At 44.5% G+C, this 17,991-nt stretch overlaps 1 protein-coding gene across 1 annotated transcript in view; it reads left to right on the forward strand.

The window, feature by feature from the left end:
* lmtk2 (lemur tyrosine kinase 2) overlaps positions 1–17,991 on the forward strand; it is a 193,684-nt gene that overhangs the window by 120,005 nt on the left and 55,688 nt on the right. The window contains exons 8-9 of the mRNA XM_072481547.1: positions 7,695–7,779; positions 10,559–10,680. Of these exons, the coding sequence (XP_072337648.1) occupies positions 7,695–7,779; positions 10,559–10,680 (207 nt within the window). The remainder of the gene's footprint in view (positions 1–7,694; positions 7,780–10,558; positions 10,681–17,991) is intronic.

The following is a 17,991-nucleotide window of genomic DNA, read 5'->3' on the forward strand; positions in this document are numbered from 1 at the left end:
GACTAGCTTGTCTTTTCGAAGCCCTTTTAAGTAAACTGAATACAAGTCATCCACCTGAAGAAATATCTGAGCAGCCTTCAATGCTATCCTGTTATATTGTTACAAACCTGGTGTCTCTTTTAATTTATACTGTAACCCAAACTCCGCCATCTACCATTCCAAAGATCACGGACCCGAGCCCCCAAATTATGGTATGACCCTGTGGAATAGTGCGTGGTCAATTCCAGCCCCACTTGACCTGGAGTCTCAACACAATTGAATTATTAGAAAAATACCGGACGTCTTTGTCCCTTGGATGCCCAATAATTACAGTCATCAGGTTTGTAAATTTAAATACCATTACTTTTTATTTATAACAAGTACTATAATGAATTCGGCAGCAAATACGACTGGTTAACTATTCCTAATCCCTCATTTTAACTTGTCCCCACTCTAATATTTTATATATATGAAAATAATAGGCAAAAGGAAAAAAGGGTCTTTGTTTCAGATGGCTGTCTTTATCATAGATTCATCATAGAATTTACAGCAGAAGGAGGCCATTCGGCCCATCGAGTCTGCACCGGCTCTTGGAAAGAGCACCCTACACACGGTCAACACCGCCACCCTATCCCCATAACCCAGTAACCCCACCCAACACTAAGGGCAATTTTGGACACTAAGGGCAATTTATCATGGCCAATCCACCTAACCTGCACATCTTTGGACTGTGGGAGGAAACCGGAGCACCCGGAGGAAACCCACGCACACACAGGGAGGATGTGCAGACTCCGCACAGACAGTGACCCAAGCCAGAATCGAACCTGGGACCCTGGAGCTGTGAAGCAATTGTGCTATCCACAAGGCTACCGTGCTAAGTAAGACTTCCTTCCAAGTAAGCTTTTGGATCCAGGTCTTTGTTTGCAGCCTTTAATGGTTTCACTGTGCATTCAGTCAGGTCTCTGGAAAGAGAGAGAGAAGACAGCAGGTCCTTTCCCCTGTGTGTCTAGGTCTCTGGACATCATCCTTGTCAGGCAGGATGCAATCACCACATGTTACCGGGCAGAATACGGCCTTTTGGCCAAATCATTGGCCACCAGCCAATCAATCGAACCGAGTCCACCCCATCTTGGGTCCCGCAAAGTCTGAGTTTTGTTGTGCAAAGTTGGCAGAGTGTGCCATGTTGTAACTTTTTGAATTCCTCATTCTGTCTACTGCTTGACTTAAAAATGCATGTCGATTAAGCATTCATGGATCAAAATGATAACAGCAAAAATGAAAGGGAAGAAAGGAAAACAACAGGAAGGGCCCTTACATTGGTCAACCAGTAAGGTTTTAAGAAGTGCCTTAAAGAAAGAAAGTAAGATAGATGGGTGGAGAGGTGTAGGAAGAAAATTCCAGAGTTGGGGCCGAGGAGACTGCAAACCACCATTGGTGGAGTAATTGTTGAGGATACCGATAGCTAGGAAGATTGTGGAGTTGGAGGAGATTACCAAGATGGAGAGGGGCAAAGTTATGGAGGGATTTGAAAAAGTAGAATAAGAGTCTTAAAATCAAGCACTGGATTATCAGGCCGGATTACACACTTGAATCCTGGAGTAAACCTTGGAACCGGTGCTGTTCTGGTCATGATGTGGTTTTGCTGCCAATTAAGTCAACCTACCATGAATGCTTTGTATGTACAATGGGCGTGAAGAATATCATTTTGCGATTTTGTATCTCACAATGCATTGGTCAAAATATTAAGGCTTTAACATGCAGTGGTGTTGGAGTACTCAGCGGGACGGAGTAGAGCACTCCCGACACACTCGGTGTGGTAGTGAGTAAGTTTTTATCCACTTTAAAGCTAAGCTTTAAAAAAAATCTTTACCTTATATTTATTTGAGTCATTTAGCTAAAGTTATGGCAGGGGAATTCAGCCCTGTGTGTTGTACCATCTGTAGCATGTGGGAATTCGTAGAAGCCGTCTGGATGACCATGTGTGCGGAAGTGCCACCTGTTTGACCAACTTCAGCTCTGGGTTTCTGAGCTTGAGCATCGGCTGGAGGCACTGAGGTACATTGTGAGGCTGCGAGTTATATGGGTAGCAGGTATTTAAATGTGATCAACCCGCAGCTTAAGGAAGTGCAGAGAGGAAATACGTGACCACCAGTCAGAAGAAGGGAGGCAGGCAGGTAACCAGGAAAACCTCCGAGTGATCAAGAACTGACACGGTGGTGCAGTGGTTAGCACTGCTGCCTCACAGCTCCAGGGACCCGGGTTCAGTTCCGGCCTAGGGTGACTGTCTGTATGGAGTTTGCACGTTCTCCCCGTGCCTGCGTGGGTTTCCTCCCACAGTCCAAAGATGTTCATATTAGGTGGATTGGTCATGCTAAATTGCCCCTTAGCGTCCAAAAGGTTGGGTTGGGTTACGAGGATAGGGTGGGGGCATGGGTAGGGTGCTCTTACCAGGGGTCAATGTGGACTCAATTGGCCGAATAGCCTTCTTCTGCACTGTAGTTAACGGTGTAAGTGACGATTCTTCTGGGGAGTGCAGCCGGAGCCAAATTTGTGGCACTGGGTGGCTCAGCTGCAGAGGAGGTTATGATGGAGCTGTATGAAACATTGGTTAGGCCACAGCTGGAATACTGTGTGCAGTTCTGTTAGCTGCACTATAGGAAGTGAATGCACTAGAAAGGGTGCAGAGGAGATTCGCCAGGATGTTTCCTGGGCTGGAGTGTTTCAGCTATCAAAAGAGACTGGATAGGCTGGAGTTGCTTTCCTTGGAGCAGAGAAGGCTGAGGGGGGGACCTGTTTGAGGTGTATAAAATTGAGGGGCATAGATTGGGTGGATAGGAAGGAACTTTTCCCCTTAGTGGACGGTTCAATAACTAGGGGGCCTAGATTTAAGGTAATGGGCAGGAGGTTTATAGGAGATGTGAGAGAAAGCTGTTTCACCCAGAGGGTGGTGGGAATCTGGAGCTCTGCCTGAAATGGTGGTAGAGGCGGGAATACTCACAACATTTAAGGAGTATTTAGATGAGCAATTGAAATACCATTGTATACAAGACTATGGGCCAGGTGCTGTGAAGTGGGATTAAAATAGATAGGTGCTTGATGGCCGGCGCTGACACAGTGGGCCGAAGGGCCTCATTCCTTGCTGTAAAACCTATGCCTTTATGACTTAGTTCTAGGGCAAAATTCTCCCCCAACGGCGGGATGTCCGCCGACTGGCGCCAAAGACGGTGCCAATCAGACGGGCATCGCGCCGGCCCAAAGGTGCGGAATGCTCCGCATCTTTGGCGGCCTAGCCCCAACATTGAGGGGCTAGGCCGACGCCGGAGGGATTTCCGCCCCGCCAGCTGGCGGAAATGGCGTTTGTTGCCCCGCCAGCTGGCGCAGAATGACGCGACCGCTGTCAGTTTCCCGCGCATGCGCAGTGGGGAGAGTCTCTTACGCCTCCGCCATGGTGGAGGCCGTAGCGGAGGCGGAAGGGAAAGAGTGCCCCCACGGCACAGGCCCGCCCGCGGATCGGTTGGCCCCGATCGTGGGCCAAGCCACCGTGGGGGCACCCCCCGGGGTCAGATCGCCCCGTGGCCCCCCCCCCCCCCCCAGGACCCCGGAGCCCGCCCACGCCGCCTCCGGAGCCCGCCCACGCCGCCTGGTCCCGCCGGTAAATACCAGGTTTGATTTACGTCGGCGGGACAGGCAATTTCTGGGCGGGACTTCGGCCCATCCGGGCCGGAGAATCCAGCGGGGGGTCCCGCCAACCGGCGCGGCCCGATTCCCGCCCCCGCCCAATCTCCGGTACCGGAGACTTCGGCGGGGGCGGGGGCGGGATTCACGGCGGCCAACGGCCATTCTCCGACCCGGCGGGGGGTCGGAGAATGACGCCCCTGGTCTCTGAGCTTTATTTTCCATTGCAACTAATCTGTAATCCTGTCAGGGAATCATTTCCTGATAGAAAGAAAGACATGGAAAAGCATACTTCAGCAGAATAATGCGCAGTCGCAAGCTTTGTTGGCCAAATTTCATGTTTACTTAACTAAAGTAAGTCATATCACGCTGCTATATCTCAGCATTGCAATTGCTTATCCGTCTTCTCAGGCTGACCCTTGGGATCGTGGATGACTTGCTCCCACTCTGGTTTGCTGGGTTCTGAAATGGCTGATAAGTTCAATACACGATCTGCTGGCTCAGCAAAACATGGGGCAGTTGTTGAATTGAGCATTTGGGTTGTTCAGCTATGTGTGCCTCTGATGCTTTGTCTTTACCCCTGCACATTCCTAACAAAATGTCTCGATGTGTTCTCCATTTGGTCGGTCACAAGTCAGAGTCTTCTCTTCGTCAGTGAGTATGTTTGATCTCTTCAGGATGCTTTGAGGACATCCCCCTAAAGTGTTTCCAGTGTCCTGGAGTCTCCTCCTGTGACTGAGTTCCACGTAGAGCAATTGCTTTGCGGCTCTACTGACCAGGTATATGAAGACATGCCACCCTGCGAAGTTGGTTTTGAGTGATTAGCACCTTAATGCTGGATATTGCTGTTGGACAACCTTTCTTGCCGTCGGATTTGGAGGATCTCGCTGCTGGTACTTGCCCAGTGCTTTGAGGTGCCTGCTGTAGGTTGTCCATATTTCTGAAGCATATGGAGTGTGGAGATCACTGCTGCCTGATAAACCAATCATTGGCCCTACCACCTCTTGCTTTATTGAGATTGAGATCCAACCTCTTGCTAGTTTGTGGTTCTCCCTGAGTGATGGAAGGTTGAGATGGTGCTGACTGAAACGTTTCAGCCCACCCATAATTTAGGAATTGCACTGGTATGTGTGCTTCTGGATGTGAGGATCAGGGTGTACATTGGGAAAGAGTGAAAGGAATTTCCTCTGCCAATTAAAAAAAAAAAAAAAATCTTTATTGTCACAAGTAGGCTTGCATTATTAACACTGCAATGAAGTTACTGTGAAAAGTCCCTAGTCGCCACATTCAGGTACACAGAGGGAGAATTCAGAATGTCCAAATTACCTAATAGCTCGTCTTATGGTCTGTCCTTTACATGCCCGAAGTGCTGGATGCTGAATACTGGTCACAAAATATAACATCTCCCAAAAGCGCACACACACACACACACACACACACACACACTATTTCAAGGAGTACAGATAAGCTACTGCCTGTTTCAGTTGGAACATCAAAGCTGGTGGTCGAAGTCATGCAAAATAGCCTCTGGAAATGCAAAATTTGGAATTCCTCTACATTTGCACAGAAGGACTTAGAGTGTCGTAATTCCGTTTTTTTTTTTCAAAAAGGCATATTGAAACTTGAAAAATGTCACCAATATGGTAGTGAACTCAGAATTTGATCAACATTGTAATGGTGCCGTTTTTAATTGACATTTACCTCAAGAGAACTGCAACATATTGAGGACACTCTTAAATGAATGTGTGTAAAGAATATGAGAGACCAAATGTTTGTATGGTTCATTGAATTGGATTGATTTCATTGTTCAATAAATTCACATTAAAACAGCCGAATACTGGAATTCAAGTTACCAATTTTACACTATGACAGTAAACATTGCCATATTCAACTCTGATTAAATATTTAATTGACAATATTCATAGAATCATCATAAAGAATTATCACTTGGACAGTATAATCTTTAATATGTTCCATCAAGCCTACATCTTTGACCAAACGTTTGGTCACCTAATCTAATATCTCCTTACCCCCAGTATCCAATTTTGTTATTTCTTCCCTGAAGCATCTTGGGACAATTTAGTGCATTCAAGGCACTATTCTAAATGTATATTTTTTTGACTACCTTGGTTCTATTCTTTGGTAAGGCTTCTTAGACTGAATTGCAACCTAGTCAACTCTGTCATTTCCGTTATAGTAATTTAGGGTGTCAACACAAAAGCTTCTGAACTGCCACCAAGACGGGGAACTTTCTACTTGGTTGCACAAAGGACAGATTATTATCTTGTTTACAAGATAACTAGCCTTTTTAAAAATCAGATTATTGTAAGCAAAAACTGACCAAATTCCAATTCTACCTGCCATTATGTTTTGTGTGTATGTAATGAAATGAAAATGTGTAAATTGAGTCTTTCCTCATTATACAACTCTCACTTTTGCCACAAGATGGCAATGTAAACCGATCTGTACGTCAATATGTATCAAACATTTATCAAAGTTGTTACTCCATTACATTTATTTATATTTTCATAGAATCGTAGAATTTACAGTGCAGAAGGAGGTCATTTGGCCCATCAAGTCGTCTTATTTGAAAATTGCGGAAACTTTTAATTATTTGCTCTCTCCTGCGTGTTTCTCATATTAATTAACAAAGACATGTGTGTTCTAGTTCCTCGAGCTCCCAATCATGGCTGACCATGTAAGAGACAAGTAGAAGCTGAGCATATCTCCACAAAGCAAGGGGTAAATTAGGAGGCAGATCTGCTCAGGCTGCTCTCTTGGATCTTTTATAGATTGAATTAAACAACTTGCATTTATATAGCCCCTTTAATGTCGTAAAACATCCCAAAGAATGTTATCAAACAAAACTGAACCACATATAGGGATATTAGGACAGGTGTCAAAACTCTTGCCTTTTGACTACACTCGGTGAGTTTTAGGACGTTCTGAGGACATGAAAGGAGCTGTAGAAATTTAAGTTCCTTCTCTCTTGCTTTCTAAACACATTTTGTTTTTGATTTGAATGGCAGAATAAATAGTCAAAATAACAATTTCTGGTTCGTTTTGAGGCTGCAATGTAATTCCGGCAGTAGCATTTATCAGAGCAGCATTGGAATTTTGTGTATAACCTTGAGGAGGTTTTTTGTGATGCGCTGCGCTTCTACGTGGCTCTTTTGCCATGTCGTCTCAATAAGGTATTAATCATCAAGAACCGTGTGCAATTCAAAATTATTGCCAGTATATAATTGTCCACCGGATCTACAACAAAGCATTTTACTTCACTGCCAGCCTCCAGTAAGTTCACTCTATTGCAGTAATAATTTGATTCTCTGTATAAGAATTGGAGAGATACTAACCTTTCAAATGGTCTTTCTGAAAAAAAATCACTGCCATTCTTAATTGGTGGTATTCATGCCAAGATGGTTATTTTTATACTTTGTGTTCTTTGCATGGATGTTACTAAATAAATAGCATAGATTTGTCCTGCATAATAACTATTTTAAGATGTTCACTAATTCTTTGAAAACCACTCAGCCAGATTATTACACTGATGCTTAAAAGGTCTGAAAATTGATGGTGTCTACTCTGGAAAATGTCTGCTGAAGTCAGCATCCTTGGGGATTTGATGATTTTTTTTTTAAGAAAAGCTGTTTGTAAATTCTTGTTAGGAGATATGATCTATTGGGGGGTAGAGAAAGGGAAGAGAACTAATGATCTGTCCAGAGTAAAAAGGGTACTGCAATTTTATATTATGCACTGTGTGCAACAAGAACACTTCCCATTAAGCACTACTCTCTTGGGAATCTTAAATTCCTGTATTTTGTACTTTCTAATGAAGCCTGGTTAATGTTAAGCAAAGCTAGTATTGGGGATTCTCGAGCCGGACTTGTGTCCAATTCCATTATGAGGACAATTATCACACTGACAAGCTATTGATTGAATATGCTCAACAGTTCTTATTGACATTTATTTCTCTTCTATTTGATTCCTTTTCCCCATTTGTGCATTGCTCCTGCATTGATACATCTCCACCTCGTCAGTGACCTAGCACTACGGAACTGTTTTCTCACAACAGACTTGACTGTAAAAATCGGTGATTATGGGATAGGATTCAGCCGGTACAGGGTAAGCAGTTTGCTACTTAAATTTTCGATCATTTGCTAGTTATTTCAGTGCTCCTCTGGATGTGGATCGCTTGATAGTGATGAGGCTTGCTGTGGTTCCAGGCTAAATTGTATTGTTTATAGCATGAGTCACTCCCTTTATTTATGTATAGCTGATGCAGCAAATCAAGTTGAGTGTGGGTAAATGTGTAAAAATTGTATCAGCAAGTGGTGTTAAGTTACACTATAAAATGCTAACTATATTACAGTGATTCGGTAAATATGCTTTTGGAGGTCGCCACGGCAAATTCCACTTTAGAGACAGCAGTGACGATGAATGCTGAACCTTTTCTGATCTGCATGTTAAACATAACATTTTCCACTCAATTAATATATCTGTGTTTGACTCTCAAATATTATTGGAATTGAACTTCCCCTGGACTCAATGCTGTTTCTATAATTGATGAGACGGTGTTAGATTAGTAGTGTGGTCGCAGGTGCCCCTAGGGAGCTAGAGTTTAATTTCCAGTCAAGGGTAAATAAAAATCATGTATCGGGTGACGAAAAAGGTTTTGTGCGATGAACAAACTGCTTATTGTGAGATGGGGTTTTCAGAAGGTTAATCAGCAGCTCGCCTAATGTTAACAAAACCTTGAAAATACAAAAAGTATGTTTATTTCTTTACATCTTTGGAGTATTTTAGTGCAAAATTTATTACAGCATGCAATTACATCCTTCGATCTTAAGTGATGTCCACTAATGGCTGTCTCATCTGTACAAAATGATTCATAGGTTGTGGGGGGAGCACAAATCTAAATAACAACTGACCAAACTTGTTCTGTGGCCCCTACTATCATTCTCTCAAGTGGGGCAGGGTGCATAGTGACTGAACTATATATTTTTAAAATCCTTCTCTGTTTTATGGAAACAAAACAATGTGTACCTGCATTTCTGGCTCATTTTCCAGTTTACAAAAGTGCATTTGTTGATTAAAAATTGATTTTAGTTATGCATGATTTCTGTGAAGTGGGCAGTTGGCTATTGGGTTAAATTTTCTGTATGCAACACGCCTTTGTTTTTGACAAAACAACAATTGTTAGTTACCCAAGGCAAGATTACTTGCAGTGTGAAATGGGATGCAAATTATTTTGCTGCAAGACAAATGCAGTGAAATTCCCTTCACCGGGTACCCCCCTCCACCTGCATCTTTAGGTTCATTTTAACACCTGGGGCGAGATTCTCCGGTCCCCCGCCGGGTCGGAGAATCGCCGGGGGCTGGTGTGAATCCTGCCCCCGCCGGTTGCCGAATTCTCTGGCACCGGAGATTCGGTGGGGGCGGGAATCGCACCGCGCCGGTTGGCGTCCCCCCCCCCCCCCCCCCCCCCGCGATTCTCCGGCCCGGATGGGCCGAAGTCCCGCTGCTAGGATGCCTGTCCCGCCGGCGTGGATTAAACCAATCTTACTGGCGGGACAAGGCGGCGCGGGCGGGCTCCGGGATCCTGGGGGGGGGGGGGGGGGGGGGGGCGCGGGGCAATCTGGCACCAAGGGGTGCCCCCACGGTGGCCTGGCCCGCGATTGGGGCCCACCGATCCGCGGGCGGGCCTGTGCCGTGGGGGCACTCTTTTCCTTCCGCCCTCGCCATGATCTTCACCATGGCGGAGGCGGAAGAGACTCCCTCCACAGCGCATGCGCGGGGATGCCGTGAGCGGCCGCTAACGCTCCTGCGCATGCGCCGCCCGGCAATGCCATTTCCGTGCCAGCTGGCGGGGCACCAAAGGCCTTTTCCGCCAGCTGGCGGGGCGGAAATTAGTCCGGCACGGGCCTAGCCCCTCAAGGTTGGGGCTCGGCCCCCCAAGATGCGGAGGATTCCGCACCTTTGGGGCGGCGCGATGCCCGACTGATTTGCGCCGTTTTTGGCGCCGGGCGGCGGACATCGTGCTGATACCGGAGAATTTCACCCCTGATTTCTATTGCAACCCTGCCTCCAAGTTTTGAGTATTGTGGAAACAAATCCACCATACTGTTCTCTGTTCTATGTTTTATACCAGAACATAGATCTGTGATGATGTTACTGGGAAAGGAACCCTGATGTGAAAGTCAAACCTTTAAATTTGAATAATCTGGTCAATTAGTTAAAAAAAAAATAAACGACCACGGAGGTTGTTGGCTAGTTCCTTAAACTACCACCCCATGCCTGGCATGGCCCATGCGGAGCTCCAATCCCAGACTGGGGATGCCAATACATCATCCCCAGTACCATATTCTTAACTATAGGCTGGAATTAAATGCAACTTTGCAACTGTCTTTCATAACCTACAGCAGCTGGCATATATGTCAATGGAATTGAAATATTGGGAATGGTTCTCCAATAAAAATTAGGTTATAAATCTCTTTGTGTTAATTGTGTTAGGTCCAAAATTTTCTTTTTCAGTGAACCCTAATGTGCATTTTTGCAAGTGGCTTTCCAATTGGTCTCACTTCCCTGCTGCTTCTCTACAGTCCTGAAAATTGTTCTTCCTTCAAGTGTATTTCAATTTCCAGTTAAAAATTGCTATTGAATATACTTTCACCACCGTTTCAGGCTGTACACTCCAGTTCCTCATGACCCGTTGCATAATTTTATTTCCCCTCATGTTGCCTCTAGTTCTTTATCAATTATCTTAAATCTATGTTCTCTGGTCTCTGTTCACTCTAGCATTGGAAATAACTTCTCCATGTTTACTCTATCAAAACGCTTTATGATTTTGAGAGCCTCTTTTAAATCTCCCCTTATTTATCTTTCTTTTAAAATCTAAAACTAGGAGGATTATATTGTAAGTAACGATGGTCAATACATTCCTCTGCGTTGGATTTCACCTGAGCTTGTGGGTGACGTCTATGGGAGCATGGTGGTTGCAGAACAGACGAGACACAGCAATATTTGGTAAGTCTACACTGATCACTCTTGATTTTGAGGTCATCTTTATTTGTTCCTTGTCCTCCGCATACAAGAGTTATTTTGTACCACCCAAGCAGAAGATCATTGTGTTGACAGACCATAGAAAGACACACTGGACTGAGCAGCTTTTTGCATTTTACTTATTCTTGTGGTCACAGCACAAAATTCAATTTGAACAAAACAATCTAGATGCAACAAGTCTGAAAAATAAAGCTAAATTGTTTAAAACACTCAGCAGGTCAGTTAGCATTCTTGTAGGGCGAAAGAGTTGTCATTTCTATTTTTTTGGTTTATATATTTTTATTAGTTTTTAAAAAAAGAATATGCATAATTACAGACAAAACAATGAATTCTATCTCAATAGTAATAATAAAGAAATAATTAACTTATCCCTTTTCGCTCTCTCCATTCCTTTAACAAATAATGATGATCAACTCTTTAAAGTATAAAATAAATGGTCACCATCTCCGTTGGAATCCATCAATTGAGCTCTTCAAGGTGCCCTTGATTTTTTTTCGAGATATAAAAATTCCATAATATATTCAAGCCATAATGAGGCACTTGGTGGAGAAGAAGATCTCTATCTCATTAGTATCATCCTACAAGCAATTAATGAAGCAAAGGCGAGAACATCAGCCCCTGCCCCTGTCTGTAAATTCGATAAATCTGATATTCCAAATATGGCTACTAGAGGACAGGAATCCAATTTAATTTGTAGAATGGCCGACATGATGCTGAAGAAGGAGACCCAAAAATCTATGAGTTTAGGACAAGACTAAAACATATGGAACGTGATTGGCCAGGCTAATTCTACACCGTTTGCACTCATCTTTTACTGCTATAAACATCCTACTCATCTATGATTTGGTTAACTGGGCTCTATGTGCAACCTTCAATTGAATTAATCCTATTCCAGCACATGATAATGTTGCGCTTATTCTTTGTAGAATTTCACACGCGGCCCATCTTCAAGGTCAAATCCCAGTTCTTTTTCCCATTCGGTTTTAATTCCAACTAAAGATGTAGCTTCCTCTGCTCTAAGTCTGTTATAAAGTCACAATGTTTTTCCCCCCTCCTTCCCAGTTAATTATAGAATTTTCCCTCCTAATACGTAAGGTGGTAGCTCTGGAAAAGATGGAAAAATCATTCTTGCAAAATTATATATTTGCAAATGTATAAATTTATCAGTCCCTGAAATGTTAAATTTAGTCTCAAATTCTTAAAAGTTTGTAAATCGGCCTTCCACAAATAAATCTTTCATAACGACTATCCCTTTCTCCTTCCAGATCTGGAATTTACTATTAAATTTCCTCAATTCAAACATATGACATGGTGGCACAGTGCTGAGAACCTGGGTCCAATCCCAGCCCTAGGTCACTGTCCGTGTGGAGTTTGCACATTCTCCCCATGTCTGCGTGGGTTTCACCCCCACAACCGAAAGATGTGCGGGGTAGATGGATTGGCCACGCTAAATTGCCCCTTGATTGGGAAAAAAAAATCATTGAGTACTCTAAATTAATTTTTTTTAAATTCAAACATATGGGGCGGCATTCTCCGACCCCCCCGCCGGGTCGGAGAATCGCCGGGGGCTGGTGTGAATCCCGCCCCCGCCGGTTGCCGAAGTCTCCGGCACCGGATATTCGGCGGGGGCGGGAATCGCGCCGGTTGGCGGGCCCCCCCGCTCGATTCTCCGGCCCGGATGGGCCGAAGTCCCGCCGATAAATTGCCTGTCCCGCCGGCGTAAATTCAATCACCTACCTTACCGGCTGGACAAGCGGCGTGGGCGGGCTCCGGGGTCCTTGGGGGGGCGCGGGGCGATCTGACCCCGGGGGGTGCCCCCACGGTGGCCTGGCCCGCGATTGGGGCCCACCGATCCGCGGGCGGGCCTGTGCCGTGGGGGCACTCTTTCCCTTCCGCCTCCGCCACGGTCTCCACCATGGCGGAGGTGGAAGAGACTCCCTCCACTGCGCATGCGTGGGAATCTGTCAGCGGCCGCTGACGCTCCCGCGCATGCGCCGCCCGGAGATGTCATTTCCGCGCCAGCTGGCGGGGCAACAAAGGCCGTTTCCGCCAGCTGGCGGGGCGGAAATTCCTCCGGCGTCTGCCTAGCCCCTCAATGTTGGGGCTCGGCCCCCAAAGATGCGGAGCATTCCGCACCTTTGGGGCGGCGCGTTGCCCGTCTGATTGGCGCCGTTTTGGGTGCCAGTCGGCGGACATCGAGCCGTTTCCGGAGAATTTCGCCCATGGTTTGCACAAATCGGCATCAGATTTGATACTGCATCCAGTTTAAAGTGATGGCAAAATTGTCTCCATATTTTTAAAGTGGAGGTTTCTATTGGATTACTAGAATATTTACCAGGAAAAAAGGATAATGTAGCCATTACTAACGCCCATATCTCTTCTGAATTTCCATACCATCCCAGTATCTTTTCTGTATTTGCTGCCCAATAATAGAATAAAAAATTTGGTGAAGCTAGATACCGCCTTCCGGACTCTTGTCTATTTAACCCGCCCAAATGAAGGTTGAAATGTTTCTCTATTTCCTGAAAAATGGATTTTGGTGAAAATATCGGTAGGGATTTAAACAAAAACAAAAGAAAACGTGGTAGGTTATTCATTTTCATTGATTGTACTCTGCCAGCTAAGAATAGAGGGAGGTTATTCCATCTCTGCAAATCTGTTTTAACTCTATGTGTACAAGACTTGTGTAATTTAATTTTCGAAGTTGATTCCAATCCTGGGTTATTTGAATCCCTAAGTATCGAAAATGGGAGATCATTCGATGAAATGGCAACACATCTGAGTTGATTCCTATCAATGGTTAGGTAGCTGTGAAATATTCGCTCTTCTCTCAATTTAATTTGTATCCTGAAAAAGCCCCAAATTATTTGAACAGTATCATGATATTATTTATTGTGGGGATTGGGTCTATTATATATAAAAGAAGATCATCAGGGTACAGGGATTCTTTATGTTCCACCCCTACTTTCATTATTCCTTTCCATTTATCTGATGATCATAAAGCAATGGCCAGTGGCTCAATTGGCAATGCAAATAAGAAGGGGGGCACTCCTGTCTCGTTCCTCTTTGCAATGGAAAATATTTTGAATTTTTATTATTTGTACAATTTTTTAGCTTTAGGTGACATATATATATAGCTGAATCTACCTTGTAAATTTAGGTCCTGTCCCAAATCTTTTCAATGCTGAAAATAAATATTCTCATTCAATTCTATCAAAGGCCAATCTCCTTTTCCTTGGTGACAAAATCACATTTAATAGTCGTCTTATATTAGACGAAAGTACCTACCCTTTATAAAACCCATCCCGTCTTTTCCAATAATTTGTGGAAGACATTCTTCTAAATTAAGTGCAAGCATCTTTGCCAAAATTTTGGTATCTACATTTAATAATGGTATAGGGCAATATGACCCATACTTTATCGGATCTTTCTCTGAAGTAAGAGTGAGATGGATGCCTGCATCATTGTCTCATGAAGATTTCTATGTACAGCAGACTCTTAAAACATCTCGATCATTAATGTAACTAATCTGTCAGTAAATTTCTTATAAAATTCTTATTGGGAATCCATCTGGCCCCAGAGCTTTACCTGTCTGCATTCGTCCTATTGCTGTTTTGACCTCATTCATTTCCAAAGGTATCTTCGTCTTACCCCGATTTTCTTCCTTGACCGTAGGAAATTTCAACTCTTCAAAACACTCTGCCTATCTGAATCATCAGCCAGTGGTTCGGAACTTGTTTCTTATAAAAAAATGTCAAATGCTTCATTGATTTTTTTCAGGTGTCGATATTAACTTACCCTCTGATCCTTGAATTTGTATTATCTCACGCAAGGTAGTTTGTTGCCTCAATTGACCTGCCAAAACGTGGTTAGCCTTTTCTTCATATTTGTAAAGTAAGTTAAATTGCTAGGGTCGGGTCTCGTGCGTACTTACCATCTATTTCCAGAATTTTATTTATCAAATGTTGACGTCCTCTCTCGTTTCTGTGTTTTTTGTTGCCTGAAATGAAATCTCTTCTTATATTACTGCTTTCAAAGCCTCCCACAGTACCGAAGGCAATAACTTCCCATTCTTTTTTTTTTAATAAACATTTTATTGAGGTATTTTTGGTATTATAACAACAACACAATAAAGAATGTACCTGAAACTATAAACATAGTTTATAGTGCAAACTATAGTGCAAAAGCCGTTTCCCTCCCTTACAGGTCCCACCTTTATTAACCCCCTACTCTAAGCTAAACTAACTGCTCCCCCCTTCCATGACGATTAATTTTCCGCGGAGAAGTCGACGAACGGTTGCCACCTCCGGGCGAACCCTAACAGTGACCCTCAAGGCGAATTTGATTTTCTCCAAACCGAGAAAGCTAGCCATGTCTGATAGCCAGGTCTCCGACTTCGAGGGCTTTGAGTCCCTCCAAGCTAATAGTATCTGTCTCCAGGCTACCAGGGAAGCAAAGGCCAGAACGACTAACTTCCCCATTCTTATTACATTCCAAACACTCATCAATTACTTGAGCGATTTTAACACAGAATTGTAAATCAGCTAATAACGCCACATCTATGCTTCATGTTGGCCGTAGAAATGGTTCTGATTCCAGTATCACGTCTCCAGGTGTGGAGCATTTTCAGATATGACTATAGCAGAGTATTCAACATTTTTCACTCCTGGTAAATGGGGTCTTTCCAATACAAAAAAAGTCTGTTTGTGAATAGGCATTATGTACTGGAGAGAAAAAGAGAATTCTCTGCTATCAGGGTGTAAAAATTGCCATGGATCTGTACCTCCCATCTCCTCCAATAATACCGTTGCAGACTTCGAAGGAACCCAGCGACTTTGGTTTGGATCGATCCAATTTGGAGTTTAGAACATAATTCATATCACCTCCCGAACAAGCGCCGGAATGTGGCGACTAGGGGCTTTTCACAGTAACTTCATTGCAGTGTTAATGTAAGCCTACTTGTGACAATAGATTTTTTTTTTTAAGTATTACATTAACATTGCAATAAAGTTACTGTGAAAATCCCCCAGTTGCCACACTCTGGTGCCTGTTCGGGTTCACGGAGGAAGAATTCAGAATGTCCAAATTACCAACAGCACGGCTTTCGGGACTTGTGGGAGGAAACCGGAGCGTCCAGAGAAAACACATGCAGACACGGGGAGAACGTGCAGACTCTGCACAGACAGTGACCCACGCCTGAAATCGAACCTGGGACCCTGGTGCTGTGAAGCAGCAGTGCTAACCACTGTGCTACCGTTAGGGAAACAAAGGCAAGGGCATCAGTTCTCTTCCCCATTTGAGGTTCTGGCTAGTCCCATACCCTGAAGACTGTCATTCTTGGGCACGGCTCCACACTCGCCCCCACAACCTTGGACATTGCCTAGAAGAAGGCTGTCTAGAATCCGACAAGTCTGGCGCATGCCCAGAACATGTGGGTGTAGTTGGCCAAGCCTCCCGATAGCGTTCACATTTGACCTCCACCTCCAGGCATAGCATGCTCATCCGCGTTCTTGTCAGATGTGCTCTGTGCACCACTTTAAGCTGCATGAGGCTTAGCCTTGTGCAGGAAGAGATGGAGCTCTGATCAATGCTTCCGTCCCTAACTCTTCCTCCAATTTCTCCCTTGTTCAGTCCAATGGGGAGCGTGTCCTTTCTAAAAGTTGTCCGTATCTGTCCCTGCAGTTCCCCTTTCCCAGACAGTCTGCGTCCAGTAATCCCTCCAACATTGTGTCTCCCGGGGCCCCTGGGGTACGTCGTCATCTCCTACGTTTTTGATTTGCAAATGTCGGAGTTTCTGTCTGGTTGGTAGTTCGAGTCTCCATCAGCAATTCAGGGTCGAGGGCAGCATGGTGGCACTGTGGTTAGCATTTATACCTACGGCACTGAGGACCCGGGTTTGAATCCCGGCCCTGGGTCACAGTCCTTGTGGAGTTTGCATGTCCTCCCCGTATCTGCCTGGATTTCACCCCCACAACTCAAAGATGTGCAGGTGAGGTGAATTGGCTATGCTAAATTTCCCCTTAATTGGGAAAAAAAAATAATCGGGTACTCCAAATTTTTTTAAAAAGCTATTCAGGGTCGCTAGTCTGTCTCCTGTGTAAAAGTCCCTAACTCAGTGTCTCCCCGTCCTGTCTCCAACTCTTAAAGATGGTGCCTAGCATGGCTGATGGAAATCTGTGGTCACCGCAGAGTAGGGCCATGGTAGACACCTCTGTTAGCCCTAAGTTTTGCCTCATCTGGTTCCAAGTTCTTAGTGCCTCCACCACCGCCACCCTGACTGCAACCTGGATCCCCACCTTTATCTTATCCTTCATCACGGTCAGCTCCTTAGTCAGGAATGTCTTCCACCCCCCCCCAGGTGGGGGAGAGCCCGTTGTCCGGGACATCGGTCTCCCTCTCTCAGGGACCCCTCCCCTCGTGGGTCCACCAACTAGCTCGCTTGCTGCTCTTGCCCTTTTCCACCGTTTCTGCTTCCCTGCTGCCCCTCGAGCTACTGTTTGCTGGCATTCTACTCTTCCTTGTCTTTTTAATTGAGGAGCTGAATGAGTCTGTGTTTTCGGGCTAAATTCATCCAAAAGTGCCTATTTTACTGTTGTTCTGGAGGAGAGCTGCCTGATGTGTGACTACTCCCCACATTCCCGTCACCGGAGGTTCCTCCAAAAATGAACTGATGTGTATTCAGATTAGGTATCGCAGCCAGTGCTGTCTTTATAAGCTCTACATTATCTCAATTTGGAGCATAAACGTTGACCAGAACCACCAATTTACCTTTCAAAGTCCCCATAACTATTACATATCTGCCCTCATGATCTTTTACTACCTTATCCTTCTGGAAATGAATAATCTTATTAAGTATTGCCACCACTAGGGCTCTGCTATCAAAGCCTGAGTGAAATATCTGGCTAATCCAATTCTTCTGAAGTCTAATTTGGTCTCTTATCTGTAGACGGGTCTCCTGCAACTGCATCACATCGGCTCTCCTACTTTTCAACTCTTGTACGTTTAATTGGACCCCTTACACCCCTTACATTCCATGCAATTAATCGAATTGGGGTTCTGTTATTCCCCCTACTTTTTAAATCAACCATTTACACCGTAATGGTTCGTCCTTTTTGACCACCAAGCTATTGAAGTTAAAGGATATCATAGATGGTTGTCTGATCTGCCATGTAAGCGGAATAGCTCCATGTTTCCTATCACCGTCAGTATTTTATCCCTCCCATCCCTTCTCCCTATCCCAAAAATCCACCAGCCATTTATTTTTAAACATTACCT

This window comes from Scyliorhinus torazame, chromosome 17, assembly GCF_047496885.1.
Source record: "Scyliorhinus torazame isolate Kashiwa2021f chromosome 17, sScyTor2.1, whole genome shotgun sequence".
Classification (NCBI taxonomy): domain Eukaryota; kingdom Metazoa; phylum Chordata; class Chondrichthyes; order Carcharhiniformes; family Scyliorhinidae; genus Scyliorhinus; species Scyliorhinus torazame.